The 22,618-nt window shown below is 51.2% G+C and overlaps 1 protein-coding gene across 1 annotated transcript in view; it reads right to left on the reverse strand.

The window, feature by feature from the left end:
• The window catches only part of UBR4 (ubiquitin protein ligase E3 component n-recognin 4), a 128,610-nt gene that overhangs the window by 1,033 nt on the left and 104,959 nt on the right, over positions 1–22,618 (reverse strand). The window contains exons 90-104 of the mRNA XM_035726986.1: positions 21,246–21,333; positions 20,420–20,547; positions 19,299–19,406; positions 18,658–18,777; positions 17,727–17,917; positions 17,105–17,278; positions 16,632–16,731; positions 12,725–12,943; positions 11,726–11,839; positions 10,622–10,764; positions 10,076–10,201; positions 8,609–8,803; positions 5,609–5,833; positions 2,463–2,553; positions 1,628–1,790 (exon numbers count right to left, since the gene is read on the reverse strand). Of these exons, the coding sequence (XP_035582879.1) occupies positions 1,628–1,790; positions 2,463–2,553; positions 5,609–5,833; positions 8,609–8,803; positions 10,076–10,201; positions 10,622–10,764; positions 11,726–11,839; positions 12,725–12,943; positions 16,632–16,731; positions 17,105–17,278; positions 17,727–17,917; positions 18,658–18,777; positions 19,299–19,406; positions 20,420–20,547; positions 21,246–21,333 (2,185 nt within the window). The remainder of the gene's footprint in view (positions 1–1,627; positions 1,791–2,462; positions 2,554–5,608; positions 5,834–8,608; positions 8,804–10,075; positions 10,202–10,621; positions 10,765–11,725; positions 11,840–12,724; positions 12,944–16,631; positions 16,732–17,104; positions 17,279–17,726; positions 17,918–18,657; positions 18,778–19,298; positions 19,407–20,419; positions 20,548–21,245; positions 21,334–22,618) is intronic.

Consider the following 22,618-nt stretch of genomic DNA (forward strand, 5'->3'; position numbering starts at 1 on the left):
CTCCCTCACCAAGCAGGGCGCTCCCACCTCACAGCCGTGAGTGGTTAAGCCCAAGGCCTGGTGCCATCCGCTCTGAGTCTTCCCCCAGCATCCGCGCCAGTGGAGGGAAGGCTGCGCCCATCACCCCACGCTGGCTTTGGAAGGTGTTTTTGCCCTTGCATTTGAATAGGGTGTGTCTGATGTTCTTAAATTTTCTACCAGTTTAAACAAAGTAATAAAATCATGCTGTAAAAACCGGACCCTGGAGTGAAGCCACAGAGGCTCCCCGCCCGTCAGGCTCCCGCTCTCCCCGGGTTCAGGCCAGGGGCGCTACCACCAGCTGCAGGGCGGCCGGGAAGCCCCGAACCGAGATGGACACCTTTCTCCCCTGACACCTCTTCCTCTCTTAATCAGACTCTTCTGTTCCCACTCATAGCCCAGGTTCAGACACCCCCAGAGCCCTGGTGACAGGCAGAGCGCGGCACCGAGGACATACGTACACGGGCCACCTGCTCTTAGGCAGGGACCATTCCTGGGGAGAAGCGCCAAGGCTAACAGTTAAGACACTGAGCTGAGCAGAGCCAACGCAGGCCCATGACCTGCTCAGCTTCCACCGAGGCCACCTGAAAGCATGGCCAAACTGGAAGTCCCAGCGCACGTGGGGAACTCCGTCAGGTGGCACTGAGCTGGGAGGAAAGCGGAATTCCCAAGGAGCATCGCTTCAGACCTCTGAGGGTAGGGTTCCCAGGGGACAGCAGATGGGGAAAATGCTAGTGGAGGCTTTCTCTTGACAGCGGGATCTGAGGAGAATTTTTTTCTGGCTTCTTTACCCTTCACAAAAAGCAGGAGTGGGACAGGTCCCGTCCGCTTGGCCTTGGCTCTGGCACCACCCCCACCACCACCCCCCAGGCCGGCAGCAACCAGGCTCTGATGCACCGGCGCCCACAGCCTGACGGGGCCCTCACGTTTGTAACCTGCGTACGTTTTCCCAACCACCTCCCCGGCTGTCAGCGGGGCTTGCTGATGAGATGCGAACAAACTCTAACATGTTTGCAAGGAGGATGACCAGTTTGTTGTACACAGCATCTGTCGCCGGGAGAGAACTAGGAACTTCCTTCTCACCAGCTGTGGGATGAGGGACTGTCCAAGGGTGTCCAAGATGCTCTTTGCTCTGTTTTCATATTTACCACTTATTTTTAGAATCAGAGTTGAACTCTTCCCCATTTCCCCAGGGTAGCTGTGACATAAAAAGTCTCAGTCCCCAAGAGGCAGGAAAAAGGCAGGTCAGCTGCACGTGAATTCTCTGAACTATCATAAAAATTCAGGAATTTAAAAGAGGCTCTACCCATTTCTCAGGTATGCCCCCACAGTAAACATCTAATCTCCACAGCCTCAGTTACCCCAGCTGTGAAGTGGGGGTAACCAGAGTATCCGCCTCAAACACGTGAGCAGCACAGGGCCTGGGGTGCAGGAAGTCCCCACATGTCCCAGCTGCTGTGCTTACTACCAGGGGCCTGCTGCTTACACCTCTCTCCCAGACCCTGCTCGTGTGTCTGCTGCTGTGAAGATGAAAGCTAAGACCTGCCCCACTAAGATCACATGGGTTCCGCTGGACAAGATCTTTGAGAGATAAAACCCTGACACTGACCAGCCGCATCGAGGAACTCCGAGAAGGTCTCCACTGGCATGAACTCCTCCTGGAAGGTCTTCAGGGCTTTGTCAGCAGCTTCATAGATGGGCATGTCATTGTGGCGGATGTATTCCGCTAGAGAGCAGGACCAGCCTCCCTCCGTGTTACTGGTAGGCACCTTCTACAAGAACCAACAGGAGATAGGCCCGGGGCTGGATTACTTAATGCCTCAAGTCAGTCAGGCTTTGTTGATGCCAAAAAGCAGCCCTCCTCCCTCCCCCCACATCAAAGTTTCCCTGGAGGACGTGTTTTGCTTCTAGGAACAAGAGTCTTGTGTCATTCCTCTTGCAGCCCCTTTATGATGCACCATGTGACGTGACCTCCAAGCTACAAGTGACCACTCTTCCTTCCTGCACAGGTCACATCTGCATTTCCCCAGGAAAGGCACACTCTCACCATGCTTCAACTGAGCGGTCCCATTCAGACCGTAAAAGGAACCACCCCAACACCCTAGGGTTCTGTCAAGGCAGAGGGCAGTGTCCCTCCTGTGAGCCGGGCTGGCATGAGTCACACTCACACGAGGCAATGCAGGTTACCCAGAGAGAGGGGACAAGAGCCAACAAGGAGGGGGCCTCGGAGGGAGGTGGGCCTGCAGGAGGCCTGAGACCAGATGAGAGGAGCGGCCTTGGCTACAGACATACACCACACACGGAATGCTGTAAGCCGGCGTGTAGATCTCTTCCACGGGAGGTGGCTCGTTCCCGGTGAGCGGCCTCAGAGCAGGCTCGGCGCCAGGAGCACAGAACTTTCACATGCTCACAGAAACCAGCCGAGTTTCCAGTGGCTTCCCTACCTTAAACATGTTGTAAATGAGATCGACGAGGGCCCAAAAGAGAAGGGAAGAGCGGTAGGCAGAATAGTCCTTCACTGCCTTGTCTGTCAGCCTGGAAAAGAAAATCCGATTGCATGCCCATGAAGACCCTGGACCGACACGCACGAGGACAGAGCAGAGCAGGACGGTACCAAGGCCAGAGTCACATTAATCTGTGCGCCACTCCCTTCCCGCCACCTGCCTATCTTGTCAGAAAAAAGCAGCTATGGGCAAGAACCTCTGAAGCCTGGACAATGATCCATGAAATACTCATCCTTCGTACGGGTGAATCAGAGCCGGGTGGACATAAGGTGCACGTGGCAACCCAAGACCACTGCCCTGAGGACACACCAAGGAGTCCTATGTGTTCCTGTGTTCAGTCCCCACACAAGCCCTTGGACTCGCTGGGACCTCATAAACAAAGCGGGAAACAGGGTTCTCCCTCAGTCTGGACATTCCCCCCCAGGAGAATTTTCACAAACAGTCAGCAGACTCAAGCCAGCCAAACACAGGAATTTGGCAACCAGTGGCTGTGTTAGAAAGACAGCGAGCTGGAGGGGGAGAGACTGTTGCTGAGCAAGAGTACTATCTAGGATGGAGGGTGCAACCAACACCTCCTAAATCCTGGGTAATCCTAGAGCTGCCACCACACCCCTCTGCCTCTGTCCAGGACCATCTCCACTTAACCCAGTGATTCAGTGCAGGATGAGAGGCCAGCAGGCCCTCGGAATGCCGGGGGCAGCCTGTGACACCGTCCCCTCTTGGCAGACACTGCTGGCGTGAGGAGCGATGACCCTAAATCACGGTGGTAAAGCCACTGTGAAATAGACAGCCCAGACCCCTCTCTGCACCGGCAGTGAAAGATCCGTCCTAGGATTCAGTTTCTACCATCCAAGATCTCTTACAAGAGGTTTTATTTGCACACTGCCCTCACATCTGCAATAAGTAAAGACTAGATGAAACCTTGTCGTGGAAATCCTGTATCTTACAACACACTGGAACAAAGCCCGTAACCAAAGGAACTAAAATTTAGTATTAAAGTGTATATATCAAAGAATCAGCAAAGTAAAACAGGCAGAGAGAAGCCAAAACTATCCTGTATGGGCCGCAAGCAAAGGGACTGCTGAACAGGGAATGGGCCACCCCTACATCCAATAAATATAAATTCATTAAACAAAAATAAAGTAAAACAATAACTGAGATAATTGTTTGCTACAATATTCTTCCTGTTCCCTCCCTGCACCCCAGTGTCCTCCAAAGCACCCACTCTTTCCACGGCCCTTCGTGGGGACTCTGCAGCCTTAGGCAGGCCTGGGGGTAAGGGAGGCACACAAGTCGCCAGATAAGGCTCTGATGGAAGCCTAGAAAGTCCCAGGCCTAACTACTGGCAAGTTCCTGGCAGAGAAACCCTTCTTCAGTGTAAGAGATGCAAAAGGTCAGATTCTCTTGTGCAAATCCCTAGATTTTGTATCGGCTACTGCCTCCCACCCCATCATGGACTCAGGACAGTCTCCTGCCAGGGACACTGCCCAACCGCCAGGATGACGCCCTCTGAGTGTCCCTCTAGCACAGTCTCTCCTTGGAGGGTGTCCCAAATACGGGGCTCACGCCCGGCCCCTTCCCTGCTCGGGCCTCCACCCCTCGCCAGGTTTGGTGGCTGCTGTGCTGTGGTAAGCAGGAATCGTGAGTGACCTGCCCAACTTAATTATTTCAGGCTAATTAGCAGAGGTGACTAAACCACCACAGAGAAAACAGCAGCTCAGGAGCGAAGCCCACACCGGTGTTCCTGCTTCAGCTGTGACCCCACGGGCTTCTCCTGAACTGCCTGGGACTGTGCCGTGTTCTGGTCTCCCCGCTGAAAGCAGAAGAGCTCCTGTGCCTTCAGATTTCACACCTGCCACTGAGAGCCAGTGCCCTGCAAACAGCCACTTTCTGTGCCACGGAGACAGGCTGAGCCTGCCTTATCAACAACCTGGTATCTTCCAGATCTAACTTTTGATTTCTAGCAGCTAGTTCAGCATGAATGCCTTGGACTCTGGGAAACACTGGAAGGGGATAGGTCCAGAATTCGGGCACAGGTGAGGCAGGAAGCTGACAAGACTCGCCCCCTCCTCCTTGACACAAAGCAGCTGGTACTAGCCGGACTCAACAGCAGAGCCCTGCCTGGGACCAGCAAGACAGGGTAAATCAGAGCTGGTAGACTTGAAAGTACCAGGTGTGCCAGTCCAGGCACACAGCTCTTCCCCCTTGGTCTGTGCCCCCTTGGTCCGTCATTGTCAGGGGCTGGAAAGCTCCTCCTCTGCTCCCTTGTTGGCCTGCAAATGTGGAAATGTTCCCTCAGATCCTAGCAAAAGCAGACAGACGAACACAGATCTTCCACTCCAGGGAAGTGAAAAACCTACAGCCTACTCTGGAGCCCAGGACAGGCAGAGAATGTGCAGAGACTGTGCAGGGCCACCATGAGCCTAGAGTCATGCCCATGGAGTCCATGCAATGTGTGGAAATCTGCGGTCATCTCAAAGGGCTTCCTGCTGTTTATAGTTGTTTCTCTCAAGATGCCGCCCATCTGACCCAAATCACAGCACAAGGTCATGAAAACAAAGACCCTTCCTTCCCTCCTGAACTGTCGTTCCTTCTTTGGGACATGTCCACACGAACAGAAGAAAGGCTCATGGAACATGGGGCAGACGGGATAAAAATGTGACCAAGGAGCAACATAACGAGCTTTTCGTGATCAGAAGAGAAAGTCCCCAGTGCAGCCATGCAGAAGCCTTCCCAGTTAATGGCCAGCCCAGCAGGACTGGTAAAACCCAGTTACCTGCCCTAGCTCCCTCCTGGCCCTAATTCTCCTCATCAGTAGTCTTGCCCTGTGCCTGGCTGGCTGTTTCTCTGAAACCGTCCACACACTGAAGCCTGGCTCTACCTTTCTAGTGGCTTAACACGACACCCAGAGGTAGCCAGGCACCTGCCAGCCATTGGGCCCAGTCTCTCAGCAGGGCAGACTTGAGGTGAGAAGGGACAGAAGGGACTGAGTTGAGCGAGCAGGCCCTCTCTTAGGACACAAGGGGAATACACAAAGCAGACACTAGGCAGCCTGGAAGATGGTACCCTCTGAGGCAGAGACTGACCTGGTGGCCCCCCCTGGAGCCACTGCCCGGGCCTGAGAGGTCACCAGCAGCCTCCGCAGGATTTCCACACGTGTGGCTCTCCACTTCTCGGGGGGCAGGATGTGGAGGGCCAGGACTGTGAAATAGTGGGGCCCATCCACTTCAAAGGCACTCTCCACCCACTTCTCCTTGGGCTGCTCCAGAAAGCCCTGGAGGTTCTTCTCTTCTCGGGAAGTTGCTCGGGTTCTGGAACAAAAGGGTCACGATGAAACCAGGGTAGAAGCAAGGCACCAACAGCAAGAGGGAAGGAGATTTGGTCAATTCTCATCTTTAAAACTTCTGGGACGCTTGGATCATAGAGCACGACCACCCACCCTTGACTACCCCTCCCCCCCCCCGAGGGCTGCAGCCCCCCCTCCAAGCCCTTCTTGGTGGCATTTTCCCTGCCCCCACCCCACCCCCGATTCAGTTCTGACAACTCGCTGGCTCTTGAGCCCCCTGCAGATGGCGGGCACACTCACAAATACTCCATCAGAGTGTCCTCACAACCCTAGAAGGTGACAGCTGGCACCTTTTTACCATGATAGCCGATGCCCAGAGAAGTGCAGTGACCTTCCCAAAGCCAGCAGGTCTGTAAGTGAGGGGGCCAAAGTGAGCCCAGATTCTGACTCTGCAAGCCAGCCCGTGTTCTCGCTTGGCCCACGCAGTCCTCACAGCTAGGTTGTCTGCGCTACGTCCACAGCGGTCCCCTCTCTGGGCACTCTGTTTCTGTGTTTCCCTATGTGTCTGCATCCCCTCCTCCGTTACAACAGCTACTTCCGGGCAAGCATGGCTCCCCGTTCTCCCTCTTGCCTGAAGTGTGAGGATATGATCACAAGCCTCACTACCAGGCACCACTCTGGGAGCACGAAATGGATCATCTCACCTAACCCTGACAACGGCCCTAAGACAGAAGTACTACCCCGATTCCACAGAAGGGGAAACAACAGAGAAGAGGAATTTGCCCAAAGTCACACACTGGGGAGTGGAAGAACTGGGATTCGAACCCCGGCAGCCTAGATGCCGAGCTGGGCCTCCGCATTCTCAATCCCCGTGAACGCCCCCTGCCCCCCAAACCCCGGCCACCAGCTTCAGCAAGTGGCCACTGGAACGGCACAAGGACACCACTGAAGACCTTCCTGATCACATACTCCTGGACCCTATAGCCTAAATGGTGCTCTCACAACAAGGGCACTTGATGCCCTATCCTCATCCTGTGGGAGAAGAAAACAGGACCCCAGTAGCCACAGGAATGGAAGTCCCCAGGCCTGCAGACAGCATTGGCAGACACTGGACCGTAGGAGGGAACAGTGTAAGGACACCTTGCTTCCTTCTGCTCCTGAAGAACGGACACAGATGGCACAGATGGGACATTCCCAACTTGACTTTCCAGAACTGGGAGTCAGAAGTGCTCTGCCACTGTAGCACATGCCCAACTCTGCTCCAGTTCACAGTGTGACCTACCCACCCATGGACCAAATGTGCCACCCAGGCCCTGCTGTAACCACACTCACACCACAGTGAAGCGACCAGCTAAGGGAGCGGCCGGTGGCTCGTCAACAGTGCCTCCCATGAAGCTTCCAGGTCAGCTTCTAACTGACCGAGACAGCCACGGCACAGCGGACTCCCACCCTGACCAAGGGACTCGGGCAGGAGTTACTAGTACCGGGAACCTGAGAAACCCAGGGCCACCTGAAGTCGCTGGCTCTCTTCTGCTGCCTCTGCGGGGCTGCGTTTCCCCTGGAGTGGAACAGTCCGCTCTGCCTCACAGCTGCCAAGAGACAGGTCTCCACAAAGCCAAGGGCTCTGTCAAAGGCCCCACAAACACCGGTAATTAGCACCGCTCAGGCCTGCAGCGGTCTGGACAGTGGGAACACTGGTGCTGTCAACAATGTGGGTGTTTCTTCTGACGGTCTCCACAGCTTAGCAGATGAGTCACACACTGACAGAGACCTGCCCAAGCACCTTTTTAACAATGAGGGCGCGGTCTGGAGGTCAGCCTTCTATCTCCCCGGGAAATGGGAGGGAAGGGGAAAACAACACTATTGAAGACAGCAGACCAGAAAGGACAAGAGACAGATTGTCCTGCTGCCTCACCCGCCTGCAGCGGCCTCAGGCGGACTGCGCACGGCCTTCCAACAGCTGGCCTGTTCCCTGCCCAACGCAGGTGTCAGACTCTTGTGGGAAAACAGGGCCTAAAGCACAGAACTGTGCAAACCAAGAGCTTAAGTATATTAAATCTCCTAATTCACTTTTATAAATCTGGGCCGAAATGAATAAATACTATTCTCTACCCTAAATGTTTCTTTAAAATTATACTTTCCGTTATCAGCGTAACTACTCCATGTGGGACGTTTTAAAATAGATAAAAATACAAGCCCTCTCCTCCTGGCTATCAGCTGACTTTCTCAGATAATCTTCAACACTCCCTGCCCCTCAACTTGCCAGAAGGACTGTTCACTAGAGAGGAAATAGGGACGGCAAGTCCAGGCCTCCATTTATGAGAAGGGTCCCTGGTTCTGCCGCAGCCCCTGGCTGTGAAACCCTCTCCCGTTCACCTTGTGTGCTTGACAGTGACTGTGTGCAGCTCTGACCCACGGCCTCCCCCATCCAAGAGCACCAAGTTCCGCGAGGAATGGAGGCTACGTCACAGTGGAAGCTAAGGAAGTCCTTTGGTGGTCTAGCCTTGACCATTTCCTGCTCCCCTCTGGGCTGAGAGTCAGTCCAAGGACACAGCCTTCGGCTGCCCACGGCGGGGGATGGAACTGTTCTGGAAAGGAAGTCACCTTTATCACCTTATTCTGTGGGACTCCAAAAAGCCGCAGATGAACATGCGTGCTTCAGCAAAGGCTACCTTAGGTCAGCCCTATGTTCTCGAACAAACGCGGGCAGACATGAGAAAACTGAGACCATATTGGGCAGAGGGGCACAGGGGCACAGGAGGGCCGGCCGGACGCTGCCCAGCGGGGCTGAGATACTGACGTGTTCAGGACATAAAGCACAGTGTGAATGATGTACGGGATCAGGTGGATGTTGCTCTCCCGGCCGCCCCCGCCAGTGTCAGCGCTGAATGACTGCTCCATGGCAAAGCGCAGGAAGAGCAGCTTCATGTCGTGGATGTTGAGCTGGTACGTGGGCTCCCGCTGGCCCGTACATTCCTGGAGGTAAGTGTTGTGCCTGGGGAGCAGGAGAACAAAGGCCGTGAGCAAAACAAGTTCCCTAGGGACAGCCGGCTTGGAAGGCAGAGCCCCCTCGGCTGGCATGGCCCGATGGCGGCAAAGGCCCCACAGGCAGACAGAGGAATGCAGGGCTGAGCTGAGGACGGCCATGGGCGCCTGCAGGAAGATGGGAACAGGGAACATTTCCATTTCTGCTGGGATGGAACGAGATGCTCTCCAAGCTCTGAGGAGAACTTGCCAGTTTTGGGGGGCCCACTTCCTGATAAACAAATGTCATAGAATGTATCATGGCCAAATCCAGAAGCACATCTTGGAAGAAAAAATGTGGAAGGTATTCATTCTAACAAAGTGATCTATCCATAAGAATCTTTTCTTCAACCTCCAAATGAAAGGTATTTTTCTACATCAATATATGCCACCATTAGTCTGGGCTCTGCCTGACTGTGCGACCTCAGGTAATTTACTCGACCTCTCTGTGCCTTAACTTCTTCATCCACAGAGTGTGTAGTAACAGCACATGGTAAGCATCTCAGTACATTGTCCATCATTATTACTGCCAGGTACCTTTCCATCCCTGAGCCTTTTTTTTTTAAGATTTTATTTATTTATTTGTCAGAAAGAAAGAGGGAGGGAGAAGCACACAAGCAGGGGGAGTGGCAGGCAGAGGGAGAAGCAGGCTCCCCGCTGAGCAGGGAGCCTGATGTAGGACTCGATCCCAGGACCCTGGGATCATGACCTGAGCCGAAGGCAGACGCTTAACTGACTGAGCCACCCAGGTGTCCCATCCCTGAGCCTTCTAATAGGACACGGCGTGGGGCACCACTCCCCAAAGCGCCGGTAAGAGTGGGGACCTCATCAAAGCTTTAGCAACTCTACTCTGGATTTGAGGACGAGGGATGCTTGAAAGGAGCCTGATATTCCCCATGCCAATGAGCTATTTGTGTTATTTAAACCTGAGGCAACACACTGCAGAAGAGAAATCTGGGAAATGTTGATTTTGAGGACACAGCGTCCTGTGTCTTATGCTCTGAGATCAACAAGGGAGAAGAGGGAGCGAATAACCAGAAGTTCCACATGATGCACCAGACACTGAGGGTGCTGGTTTCTCGCAGCCGAATTCCTCCCTCTTCCAGATGCAGCTTCCCTGACAGCACGCAGAGACCAGGGTTCCCAAGGACAGTGACAGGCCTCTAGACCGAGCTGACCACTGACATCCCCCCTTCTCCTGGCAATCCCCCCTTTTCTGCCCTGCACACCATTCAACACTCACCTTGCCAAGCAGGTGGCAAAAGCTGATTCAGGGACATGGGGCCCCCAGACTGGAAGGAGCCCATTGCACTTAGTGTTGGCGTTCTGAAGGGCAGCACTTTCCCACTCTTCCCGGCCACGAGCCAGCCTGGATTGGGACGAGAGCAGGGACAAGTGACCGTTGGAACTGATTTGGCAACCGGGCACCTGGACGAATGGGGGTGGAGAAGGGTTTGCTAATACTAAGGAAAGACGTCAGCCCATGCACCTGACTCCAGAGAGATTTAGCCCTCTCTATTACAATATGGTAAATGCCAGCTTCGCTGCTTCAGGGAAGCAAGGTTGCTTTCTCCAGCCTTAGGCCAAAAGCCAAGTGGATTTTCCTAGTCATATGACACGAGTGGCTCTTGGGTTTAAGGCAGGACACCCTCCTCCTGAGACGAAACCCTCACAGTCGGCATCTACCCCCTCCCAGTACAGGGTCCTGGGCAAGCTGCCCCCTCCTCTGAAGTGACACAGGCCTGGACTTGCACCTGAGGGAGCAGCCTACGGAAGAGCCCAGGCCTACCTGACAGCAGCTAGGTGGCAATCATAGTGCACGATGTTGAAGTGGGATACAGTGCTATAGCCCTGCTGTTTCCGGGGCTTGTTCTCCATCTCTTCCAAGGCTACCCGCTTGGTGAAGGTATAAATGCCCAGGACTTTTGTGGGCTGCAAAGACACCAGAAAAGGAGAAGGTGAGGTGAACCTCAAGGCAGGCTTTGGGAAGAGGCGAAGCAGAGGAGAGCGGACCCGCGGGCCTCCCCTCCCGGGAAGGAATGCACTCAGACAGGGGGTGGTGGATCAGCACCTCCATCTCTTGGTTAAGCACTTGGCTGGGCACAGCCCCAGGGAAATGAGGAACGTGGGGAGCAACCAAAATAAAGCAGATGCTGTGCAGATGGGAAAGCAGAAATGGAAGCCTAAACTGTCACTCTTTTCTTTTTGCTGCTTTACTTATCTGAAAAGGAAGAATAAAGTGTCTTCTGGGTAAGTCACTTGCTTTACAAAACTTATCAGGCTGCTCCCAGGAGCCAGTGCCATAGTAGGACTTACAAGGCTTGTGGCCCTTCAGCAGTGTGGATGCTAAGCAGGGCATTCAAGCTGGAAGTGGAGAGGACGCCTTGTAGGCCTTCAGGGGAACAAACGGGTCACTCGCTGCTCTGCTCCTTTCAGTCATAAATCTAGTTTGGTAGAGGTCCTGACCTTCCCCCAGGTATCCTGGTTAGAAGCAGCATGGTGTATTTTTAAAAGCCCCAGGTCTGGAGTCAGAGAAGCCTGGGCTAAAATTCTGGCTCTGCCATGTGACCCTTGTTTTCCCATCCATAATTTGGGGTCCTGTAGCTTTAGAAACAAAATTACAGAAAGCTCTGGGTACTGGGACTAGTATATAGAAGGAATCCAGTGATGGTGATGTCAAGGATGGTGATGATGGTGATGATGATAGTGATGGTGATGGGGGTGGTGGTGGTGGTGAAAACTATTCAGAGCAGTCTGCCTTCCCCTCCCTTTAGAGATGACAGCTGGCCCTGACACACCCCTCGACACCGGCCCACCTAAGAATGAGGAAGGCCGGCAGGAGAAGGCCACCACTGGCGCAAGCGGCCAGGCTTGCCCAGGCCAAGCACTCTACCTGGAACTTGTACCCTTCCCTGCAGATGCAGCAGGTGAGGCCCGGCTCCTCAATCAGCTCCTCCATCTGCTTCAGGAGCGCTGTCTTGGTCACGACCTGGCCCTTTTCGTTTGTCTGCAGGGGAACCCAAGTGGTATGTTGGAAGGTGAGTTCCACCCACCCCCCACCCCCCAGCTTGGGGATGCTTGGAAACAGGGCTGCCCATCCACAGACACTAGAGGGAGGATGCATGGAAAGGAAACCTCTTTAGGTGGCTTCCAATGAGGGTAAAGACCGAGATTCTTCTGCTATTCTCTTCCTGCAGGCTGCCACGCACCATCAGAAAAGCCCCCTTTCTTTGTGCCAGCACTTCCCAGTCTTAGCTGCCAAGGGCTGTTGCATTAGGATTCACTTTACGGTTTGCATGGGAGTTCTAAACTGCTGACACCCAAGCCTGTGCTCTGCAGAAGACATTCGTGGGACTACTGCTTCTTGCAACATGGGGCAGTAAGAGCAGACCATCACGTCCAACAGATGTGGGTTCAAACTCTTGTCCACCTCTTATTCATCATGCACCTTGGCCTGTTTCCCTTGCTTCTCAGCCTCTATTACTTCAACCAGAAAATGAGTATATAGTATCACCCTCACAGAATCACATGAGGGCTTAAATAAAATCTTATGAGCAAGGTGCCTAAACATAGTGCCTGGCAAATAGTAAATCCTCCATGAGGAAGGGTTATCATTATCATCCCCATTTTTACTGTTTCCGTGAATCTGTTAAGTTTTTTAGCCTCTGAGTCCCATCTGCATAGTGGGACCATAGTCCCAGCTCTGAGGGTTGTCAGGAAGATCACAGAAGGTAAAGCTCCTGGCACAGTGCCTGGCACACCTAGTTCTCTCCTCCTCCTCCTCGCCAGCCTTCACCCCCACCATCCCCAAACCAGCCCTGTCCCGAAGCACAGCTATCTCCTCCTCAACAGCATAGAAAAGAACGTGGAGACTCCCGGACAGTGGCTTTACCGTCATGCCCAGGGTGCCCAGAGCCTTCTGCCTCATTGCCATGGCCATGCGCTTCTTCTCAGCACGGGTCTCCCTGCGGGCAGCATCGATCTTCTTGTTTACATCAGGGTGCTCCCGCAATGCCTCCAGCAGGTTCTCTGCCAGGGTCCCAATGCCCTCATCGCTGGACACCTGCTCCAGTTTATGTAGGTTTGTGATGGAGTCTGTTCCGATCAGAACCTACCAAGGACAGACCAGAGACATACATGTTTCCAGTCAGGCGAACAAACATTCTATCCAGGAGCTTATAGGTTCAGAAAACTCAACAGACTGTACTCAATCTCATGTCATCTGTTCAGTTTCAATCAAATCCTTTGAATGTGTGTTTCAAAAAGTTCAACAAATGGAGGAGGGCTTGACTCTGTCACTGACCTTTGACCAGTCACTCTGCTCTTTGGCTCCAGCACCCATCTATAAAAGGGGAATAATGGGGATGCCTGGGTGGCTTGGTCAGTTAAGCGTCACCTTTGGCTCAGGTCATGATCCTGGGGTCCTGGGATCGAGCCCTGCATTGGGCTCCCTGCTCAATAGGGAGTCTGCTTCTCCCTCTCTCTCTCTCTGCCTCTCCTCTGGCTTGTCACACGCCCCCCCAAATAAATAAATAAAATCTTAAAAAAAAAAATAGGTATCACCCAGAAACCCCTGTGCTTGAGAAGGTTGGCAGTCACTGCATGACAGCACCATGTTGTCAACACGTGTGGGAGAACAGAACATGGAAGGCAGGGCAGGTCCGACAATGCTCTCCAGGTGAGTGGAGAAGGAGCACTGTACCACCAAAATCCCCCCACCCCCTGGCACAAGTGTATTAATGCTAATTACTACTGTACGTATTTGACAATAAATGGCAAACAACAGAACCAACTTGTAACGTGAAAGCTCAGCACTCAACTAAGATCACTCACCAGCTCATACACCTACCCTCATAGCAGGTACACTTCCAAGCTGCACCTCAGCAAAACTATAGGTCATCTCACATCTCCTGATCCTAAATGCTGAGCCCACAGCGCAACTATCTACAGAACTACTGCGCAGGTACGCCGACCTCCTCACGCTGGGTGGTAGCTGCGTGCGTGTGCGCACACACATCTGCAGGAAGCCATGCTTTAGGTGCTAGGGGGACAAAGACCCGACCCTCCTAAAGCTTACACTCTAACTGGGCAAGCAGACACATGTCAACAGTCTGACAGAACGAGCCCTCCTGCACCTTGCTTCAAACCCCCTACGTTTCCTTCAAGGGCACCACCACTCTCCTGTCGCCCAACCCAAAACTGAACAGAGTTCTTGACTCATCCAGTTTCTTCACCCCTCATGTGCAACCAATCTCCAAATCCCATTCATTCTGCCTCCCAGACCACTGTCCACCTCACATGCTAGCTTAGCTGCCTTCACCTCTTACTAGATTATGATAAGAGGCAAACAACCATCTCTACGATCTGTCATCTCCCCTCCTTCCAGTTCATGGCCCGGGTCATGGCCCTCGGGAGAAAATGCATACTCCTCTCTTTGGAGAATGTGCCCTGGATCGGGGTCAGCTCTCGCCCCACCTCCCCCCCACCCCCACCAATCCCCATGCAACTGCTCCCAACCCCCGAGTGCTTCTAGCATCCTTTGGTTCCTGAGTCTTAGCAGGTGCCATACCTTCTTCTAAAGCATCCTCCTTCCTTTGGCCCTTTCACACTGCACTTATCACCTTCACACTACACTTATTACCGGGTACGTGGCTATATCTTCCACCAGAGAGTGAGCTCCGAGAATCACAGGCTGTGACCACCCTGGTCTCCAATGTCGCCTCAGCCTAGCACAGCTCAGGTACACAGTAAGTGCTAAAAATGTGTTGCTAGGAAGTAAATGGTCACAGGTGTGAATGCCGAGCTCCTAACTAAACAAAGTCTTAATCTAAAGAACGTAATCTGACTTAGTAACCACAAAGAAGCCTGGACATCAGCTGACCCAGGCTTGGCCATATCACAGCCCCACTCCTGGATTCACCCACATATAAAACAAATGTTACAAGAACACAGAAACTACTATACGTGAAGACTCCCGTGTAAGAAAAATTATCTCCACAAAGGTATGCTAATTATGACTACCCCCACTGAACTGAACAAAAGTTTAAAACAAGAGAGACACAAGAATCCTACAGCCAAGCTACCCTACCCTACTTTTGGAATGAGCTATCAGAACCGATCACCAAAAGAGCACGTGGGATTACATTCGATGCATAACACCATACACAGAAAAAAAACCAGCCCTGAGGACTCTCAAAACTCAACATTAAAAAAAAAAAATCCAATTAGAAAATGGGCAAAAGATATGCACAGGAAGGTCACTGAAGAAGACACACAGATGGAAAGTACGTGGAAGGTGTACAGCACCATTAACCGCTAGGGAAATACAAATTAAAATCGCAGTGAGGGAGCGCCTGGGTGGCTCAGTTGTTAAGCGTCTGCCTTCGGCTCAGGTCATGGTCCCAGGATCCTGGGATCGAGCCCCGCATCGGGCTCACTGCTCAGCGGAAAGCCTGCTTCTCCCTCTCCCACTCCCCCTGCTTGTGCTCTCTCTCTCGCTTTGTCAAATAAATAAAATCTTTTTAAAAATTAATAAATAAATACATCACCATCACCTATCAAAGTGGCTAGATGCCACCAAATGCTGATAAGGATGCAGGGACAGTAGCTCACTCAACGCACTGCTGGTGAGAATTAAAATGGGGCAGCCACTCACTCTAGAAACCAGCTTTGCAGTTTCTAATAAAACTAAATCCGCCACTACTGTATAACCCAGCAACTCCATGCCTAGGCATTTACCCCAGGGAAATGAAGATTTCTACACATACACAAAACAACTGCACGTGAATGTTTATGGCCGTTTCGTTTGTAACATCCAAAAACTGGAAACAATCCAGGTGTTAACGGGAGAATGGTGAGGTAGCCTGTGGAACCCACACTATGCAACACTAGTGAGCAATAAAAAGGAACAGACTACCAATACACACAACCTGGATGAGTCCCCAGAAAATGATGCTGAGTGAAAAAAGCCAACCCCGAAAGGCTACGTGCTCTCTGATGCCACATATAACATTCTTGAAGTGACAAGCTTATAGCCGCGGAGAGCAGATCAGGGGTTGCCAGGGTTAGTGCCAGGGTGCATAAGAGTATAAAAGGGAACAGGGGGATCTCTGACGACGAAACTGTCCTGAATCCTGACTGTATCAGTGTCAATACCCCAACTGCGATGCTCTATGTGGTTTCGTATGATGTTACAATTGAGAAACGGGCATATGAGATTTCTCCTTAACCTTACAGGTTAACCTACAATTATCTCAAAGTGAAAAGTTTAATTTAGAAAAACCAGCCTGGCCACCTGTCTGGGCCAGTGAGAATTTGTGAGGGGTACCAGATACTCCAGCTCAGGGATGAGCAGCAGAATGGAATGAATGGTGGGTCTCTCTGAGAACAGTTTCCAGCTGCCTGAAGCAGAGCAAGAAATGGTGGTGATGGTATTATTAATGTCCCAAATGACCCCAATGACGACAGCCAGAAATCAAAATTGTTTTACACTCTGGCCACCATACCTTTAGTTCAATTGCTGCTCAGATGACCCAAAAGATAATAAAGCCCCATGTAAGAATGAGGCGAGGGAGGAAGTCAGTCACTATAGCTTACTCCTCTCCACACAGAGCTGAACCAGATGACCTCTGAGAGTCTCCTCTACTCTAGGGGTCTTACATGCTAGGGGAAGTCACATCCTGAGGCTAATCAAGCTGGTTCTCTTCATTCAGCCACAGCAGACTAGAGCATGTGGTTCCTTCACCATACATGTCCTGCTTCCAGAATAAGGTCCATAGGCATGCTGGCTACTCACTCACCTGGGTGGCGGGGTGCTGGATGGCCAGCCCCCGAAGAAGCCTCAAGATAAATGGCAGGGCTGGGCGAGATAAGAACTTTTTCCAGATGTCAGCATCCAGACTGCAAAGGAAAAGAAGCTGATTAGCAGGCCAGAGGAGCAAAGCCTACCTAGAAACCAGCTGCTGATTCTATTCTGGCTTGTTTAAACGTGACCCTTCAAGAGGGCCATCAAGAATCACAAAGCATCACCTAGCTCAGCTAGGCAGCCAGACAGAAATGAGTATTCTGAACAGAAACCAACAAGCTGCCTCCTTTTCCCAGCCCCAAAGGGCTCTGCGGTGGCTGAGTCGTCACCTTGATAGTTTCTGGAAGGGGAGGGAGACCCTAAGGAGGGCCAAAGGGGACTATGTGAAGCTTTAGGCCACAGCAATGAAGGAGAAAAGGAACCAGAAGAGGGAAGAAAAGCAGCCGCACCGACAGAGCTGTTTCTTACTTCTTGGCGCTGGGAATGTGCTTTTTCATATAGTCCAGGGCACTCTGGGTGATTCCCTTCTGGAGAATCAGATCCTTTAGCTGATGCCCATTGCTGCTGTTCTTGATGCCGGCTGCAATCTTACAGAAGCAGTCCAGGAAGACCTTATCATCGCCGCTGTGGTCTTCATCATACCTGCAGCAGAGAGCAGAGCCCCAGGGTGTGAAGGAGGCGACACACGTGCATCACGTTGTTCTCTCGGTTAACGATCTTCAACAGTCTACAGGATCAAGTCTAGACTTCTTGGCATGACACGAGGAGCCTGCTGATCTGGTTCCTGCCATTCCTCCTTACCTGCTACATCACCCAAACTCCCAACATTCTCTCACGTTTTCATGCTTTGCACACTTGACTCTCTCCATCTTGTCATGCCCCTGTCCCATCTCACCAGCCCCTTCACTCCCTCTGCCAAGCCAATGTAACACAGCATAGAGTGACTCCCCACTTACAACGAACCTCTTAAAGGCCAGACACATACACGAAAATTTAACAGAAATTGTGATTCTTCCCGTAAGTCTCACAGAACTAGCTCAAGAGTATTGGTGAGGACCCTCATGTAGCCATCTGAAATCCAAGCACATACTTGTCAAAGTTACAGTATGGCTTGAACCGCTCCACCAAGATCTGCATTTTCTCCACCTCGCCAAAGGAAAGGTACGGGATGATGCGCAGCAGGCCCTGGAGCACGCTAGGGTTGGAGCGAACAAAGGTGCTGTTAATCTGGTCCAAAAGCATCACAAGCTGATCTTTGTCACCCGTCAGGAGGAGGTTGCCCTGCAGTAGAAAAGAGGACAGAAGACTCAGTAACAGTGTCAGGACTTTGGTCAGCCATATCTGAACCCCAGATGTCACCCACTTCCATCAGAAGCAGCCCTAGAAAAACTGTCTCAGCACTTCCTGGGGAATAATGAACAGTTTGAGTTCCACTTGATACTAGTTTCTAAGTTTCTGTGTGGCTCTGTTCAGTGTCAGGTAGTTAAAAATGTTAACACAATCTCCCCTCCCCGAAGAGAATGCAGGCTGCCTGATACTCACTTGGTCACACCTCTAGCCAAAACACTGAGTACCAACAGGGACAGGAGGAGGCAAGGGTGCAATCAGTGGAGAGAAACTGAACGAGGGAGTTGGAGACCCAGGTTCTCGGCCTGATTCTGCCAGCAGCCGACTACGGAACACTGAACGGCTGGCTCCCTTTACTTCTCTGGGCTTGGAGTTTCCTCAAGTGGACAATGAGGGGCTGGGCTAAGGCCCTGCCTATCAGCTGGAACATGCCAGCGTTCCATTAATGAGCAGCTTGTGAGTGAAAGAATATCCTCAGCAGCTTCGTTTCCTCCAAATCCACAGACTTCAGGCTTCAATGCCATCATGTCACCATTAGCTGAGCTTTGTCATTTCTATGACCAAAGCATGTTCAATCATTCTTGGTGGACACATCTGGACACATAAACAGGACTGCTGCTGGCAACAAGACACAGTATTGTCCATCTGCAGATGGACAGACTGGCCCCACGCACCTTGTCCTCATTCAGGGGCTCCGCGTTGGATTCATCCAGAATGATCTCCATGATGCTAAGCACCTGCTCAGCCACAGCTGCACCACCACTGTCCTTGCTTTCTTGCTCAGCCACCAGGGCCTGTAGGAGGAGACCCAGTTACTCTGGGAAAAAGACAACCACTCACTGCTGATGGGATCTGTTCCTCACCAATGTCCTTCATGGCCTTAATGCCAGAGACATGCGTGTGTGTGCGTGTGTGCATGTGTGTGTGTGTGTGGAGAGACAAGTGTGTGGACTTCTGCAGACAATGAAATTGTGCTGTTCCAGATCTCTATCTTGGTCGCTCTGACGACACTGGCATTACTTCTCCAACACTGTGCAGTCTGGACTGTTTCACAGACTAACTTCTTCTTATCTCTGATCTGAATTCAGGAAAGGGGCCAGGAAAGCTCTTGCATGTCCCGGCAGTAGCACAGAGGTGAGCCAGCAGGAAAAGAGACAATTTAAATGATCCATGCCTTGGGGCCAGTGAGCCAGACAGAGATAAAGGGTTTGAAAAGGCCACAAACCCATTTCATCTGAGCCCAGAGCTGAGATGCCCCTCCCCCTACCCACGACTTCTGAGGCTCACTCTACCGTCTGCAGCCCATACTCCTTACCAGGTTTAGGGTCCCCAGCATGACATTCAAGGTGTTCATTTCCAGCTTGACCAGCTGCTGTCGGTTGACTTTCACCTTCACACAGTAACTGAACAATTTCAGGAGCACCTGCCAAGAAAAGTCGGTCAAAACCCAAGAGGCCATCTTAAGAGTATAAAACGTGGGGACAAGCAAGAAAGAAATGTCTGAGAGGGGTCATGTACAATCAGTAGGTACTCTTCCCGAAGTGCAGGGAACAGAAAGAAAAAGTGTTTCTTGAGGGGACATGGTAAGGTGGGAAGGATCTCAGGCCAGACTGGCATTTTAAATAGCAATGTTCTCTGGCAATAGCCTACGTGGGCTTGGCATATCTCTACCATCTCTAAAACTGTGGCAATGACACCAATTCCTAGTGGAACAGGTGACACTCTGTTGTCCCAGGGAAATTCCAGTACTAACTCAGACTCTAATAGTAAACAGAAAGATTCCAATGCTCATGGCCTGTGGGAACTCAGAACCATGTAGGTCAGTTAGTTAGTTAGTTATTTTTCAAGTAACACTTTTCCTTTATCGAGATATGGGTTTGTTTTGTTCTTTTTACATTTTTCAGATTGTAATTCTTTTAACGCTTTTTTTCCCTTAATTCTTCACATAGGTCATTTAGAACACGATTACAATGATACACGTTCTCATATCCTCTGAAGCTGGAAATAACAGTGTAATATTTATGGTGCCTTTGGGATCCTCTACTCCTTAGGAGATAGATGAAGACCCAAACAAGATCCTACCAAAGAAATAAAAGAACTACCTAGAAAATCAGTTTAAAAAGCAACAGCAGTAATAATGGACTCAAGTGCAGTTCTGCGGGGAAAGACAGGCAGGCACTGGCTCCAAACAGGTGACTGAAGAGACGCAGCCGAAGGCTGCCAGTGCACTGGCTCTGGTGGGGAGAGGGCCAACAAACGGGGGGCACCCTAGGGGACAGAGGGCTCGGGAGGCTGCTAGGCCCAGGGCTGCCTTGCCCTGGCCTGTGGCACCATGCCGCCCTCTTAGGGTTACATGGCACAGTGGCCACAAGCTTCTCTCCACAGGGGCCGCTCTCAAAGCAGAGGGCTGCTCCCTCCTTGTCACCCCCAACTCACGGTGAGAAGGTGGCGTCCCTGCTTGAAATCTCTGATCCCGGCCAGTCTGTTGAGCATGCACTCCAGGCCCCCACACTGGGCCATCACACCAGCCATCTTATACACTTCCTCTTCATCTTCTTCTTCATCTGAGGGAGGCAGGAAGCCACACAGAAATGGCAGGGAAGGGAAGGATGGAAATAAAACAGATAATCCTTTTCCGGGCTGATCACTAGTTTCCTCTTTCTTATCTCCAAGAAAAGCATAACAATAGAAGGGATCAATACTGGATATTAAATTATGAGACTGGGGGCGCCTGGGTGGCTCAGGTCATGATCCCAGGGTTCTGAGCTCCCCGCTCAGCGGGAGGCCTGCTTCTCCCTCTCCCACTCCCCCTGCTTGTGTTCCCTCTCTCGCTGTGTGTCTCTCTGTAAGATAAATAAATAAAACCTTTTAAAAAAGAATAAATAAACTACAAGACTAAAGCCAATTACAATTATTTATTCAAATATATAAAAATACAAGCACCAGCACCACAAAAAAAACAAAGCAAAAAAACCCCCCAAAAACCTAAGCTAAAAATAAATCTGAACTTAAGTTTGTTGCTAACTGCACTTTATTCCCCAAGTTTGTTGTTGTTGTTGTTGTTGCTTTAACTCCTGAGGGGTCGGAATCAGGCCATAGATGCCTGTACTTTTCCTCAGTTGGAGAAGTAATCTCCCGTCAATTCCCATCAGAGCTACAGGAGAGTGTATGTTCAGAATGCCCCCAAATCCCAGGATGTGAACCACTCACTGGCCCCAGACCCCCCACCCGATGCGCAGCAGTGTCTGTGGGGAGGGCCTACCTGTGGTGGAGTCCAGGGACTCGATAAACTCCTCGGTGGCATCGCCCAACAGCCCACGCATGCGGTAAACAATCCTCATGGGCTCTCCCTGAGCAGAGGCAGGTAGACAAAGGTGCTTGTAAACAGGCCCAGAAAATGCAAAGGACTCAACACCTGGCCTCGTTCTTCTATTTCTCTCCAAGATCTTAACCACAACATCTAGAATCCAAGCACACTGCGACTCACGTAGGGGAAAGGCAGCTAATTTTATGCAGTGTCTACTGTGGGCCAAGAGTGGGTGTGAACCATTTTATAAACACATTCTCATTTAATTTCATTACAACTATATGTAACAACGATAATCGCTATTAAGTATTGAGTGTTTAACTCTGCTAAGTTCTACCCTAATGGAGCACTTCACATCATCCTCTTACACTAGAGGTTAAACAGCTTTTTCAGAGTTATCCAATGATAAGCACAGTCTAATCCCAAGCCTGTGCCTCCTACAGGAGCACAAATTCTAACCAACGGGGACCACTTCCCAAAGAATCAGGACAAGCAAGATCAATCAGATCAAAGAGCTTTGATTCAAGACTCAGGAATCAAAAGCAAGAGCATAATCCAATCCTGAGGTCTTCACATAATCACATAACAAGGAAAGGGTTCTTCCAAAATTACTCAAGTTAAAACCTCTAACTTGATGGAATGATTAGAAAGAAGTCTTCTGCAAACTTTACTAGACTGGAGGATGGTGACAGGTCACTATACACCGGGTACTAAGTTAAGCACTCTCCCATCTACATTTATCTTATTTTGGAATTAAGAAACAGGGGTCTGAAGTCACCCTGTATGAAATAAGGTTGAAGAGCAGATATCACATTAATTCAAGTTGACTGCCTCTAAGCCCAGGCCCAGCTTCAGGAGAGGAAACCCTCCTGGGAGAGAACCTGTCAGAAAGGCCGCTTACAGAAGTATATTCCCAGCTATCGGAGCCCAGTGGGAACTTAAAGAAAGAACGGCTGAAGAACAAGGGCAGAAACAGACACAGAAAACAGAATAGGCTCAGGGCGCCCAGGTGGCTAATCAGTTAAACATCTGACTCTTAATTTCAACTCCAGTCATGGTCTCAGGGTCGTGAGACCGAGTCCCGTGTCAGGCTCTGTGCTCTGTGTGGAGTCTGGTTGAGATTCTCTGTCTCCCTCTGCCCCTCCCCCTGCTCGTGCGCTCTCTCCCTTGCTCTCACTCTCTCTCTCAAATAAATAAAATCTTAAAAAAGAAAACAGAACAAGCTCTAGTCAGCAGCTAAGGAGACAGGCTGTTTATCAGGGGAAAAGAGGAGTGGAGTAAAAAGGCAAGTTGATGAAGGCCCTGACAAAAAGGTACCACAAACTCTG

The sequence above is a fragment of the Zalophus californianus genome, chromosome 4, assembly GCF_009762305.2.
Source record: "Zalophus californianus isolate mZalCal1 chromosome 4, mZalCal1.pri.v2, whole genome shotgun sequence".
Classification (NCBI taxonomy): domain Eukaryota; kingdom Metazoa; phylum Chordata; class Mammalia; order Carnivora; family Otariidae; genus Zalophus; species Zalophus californianus.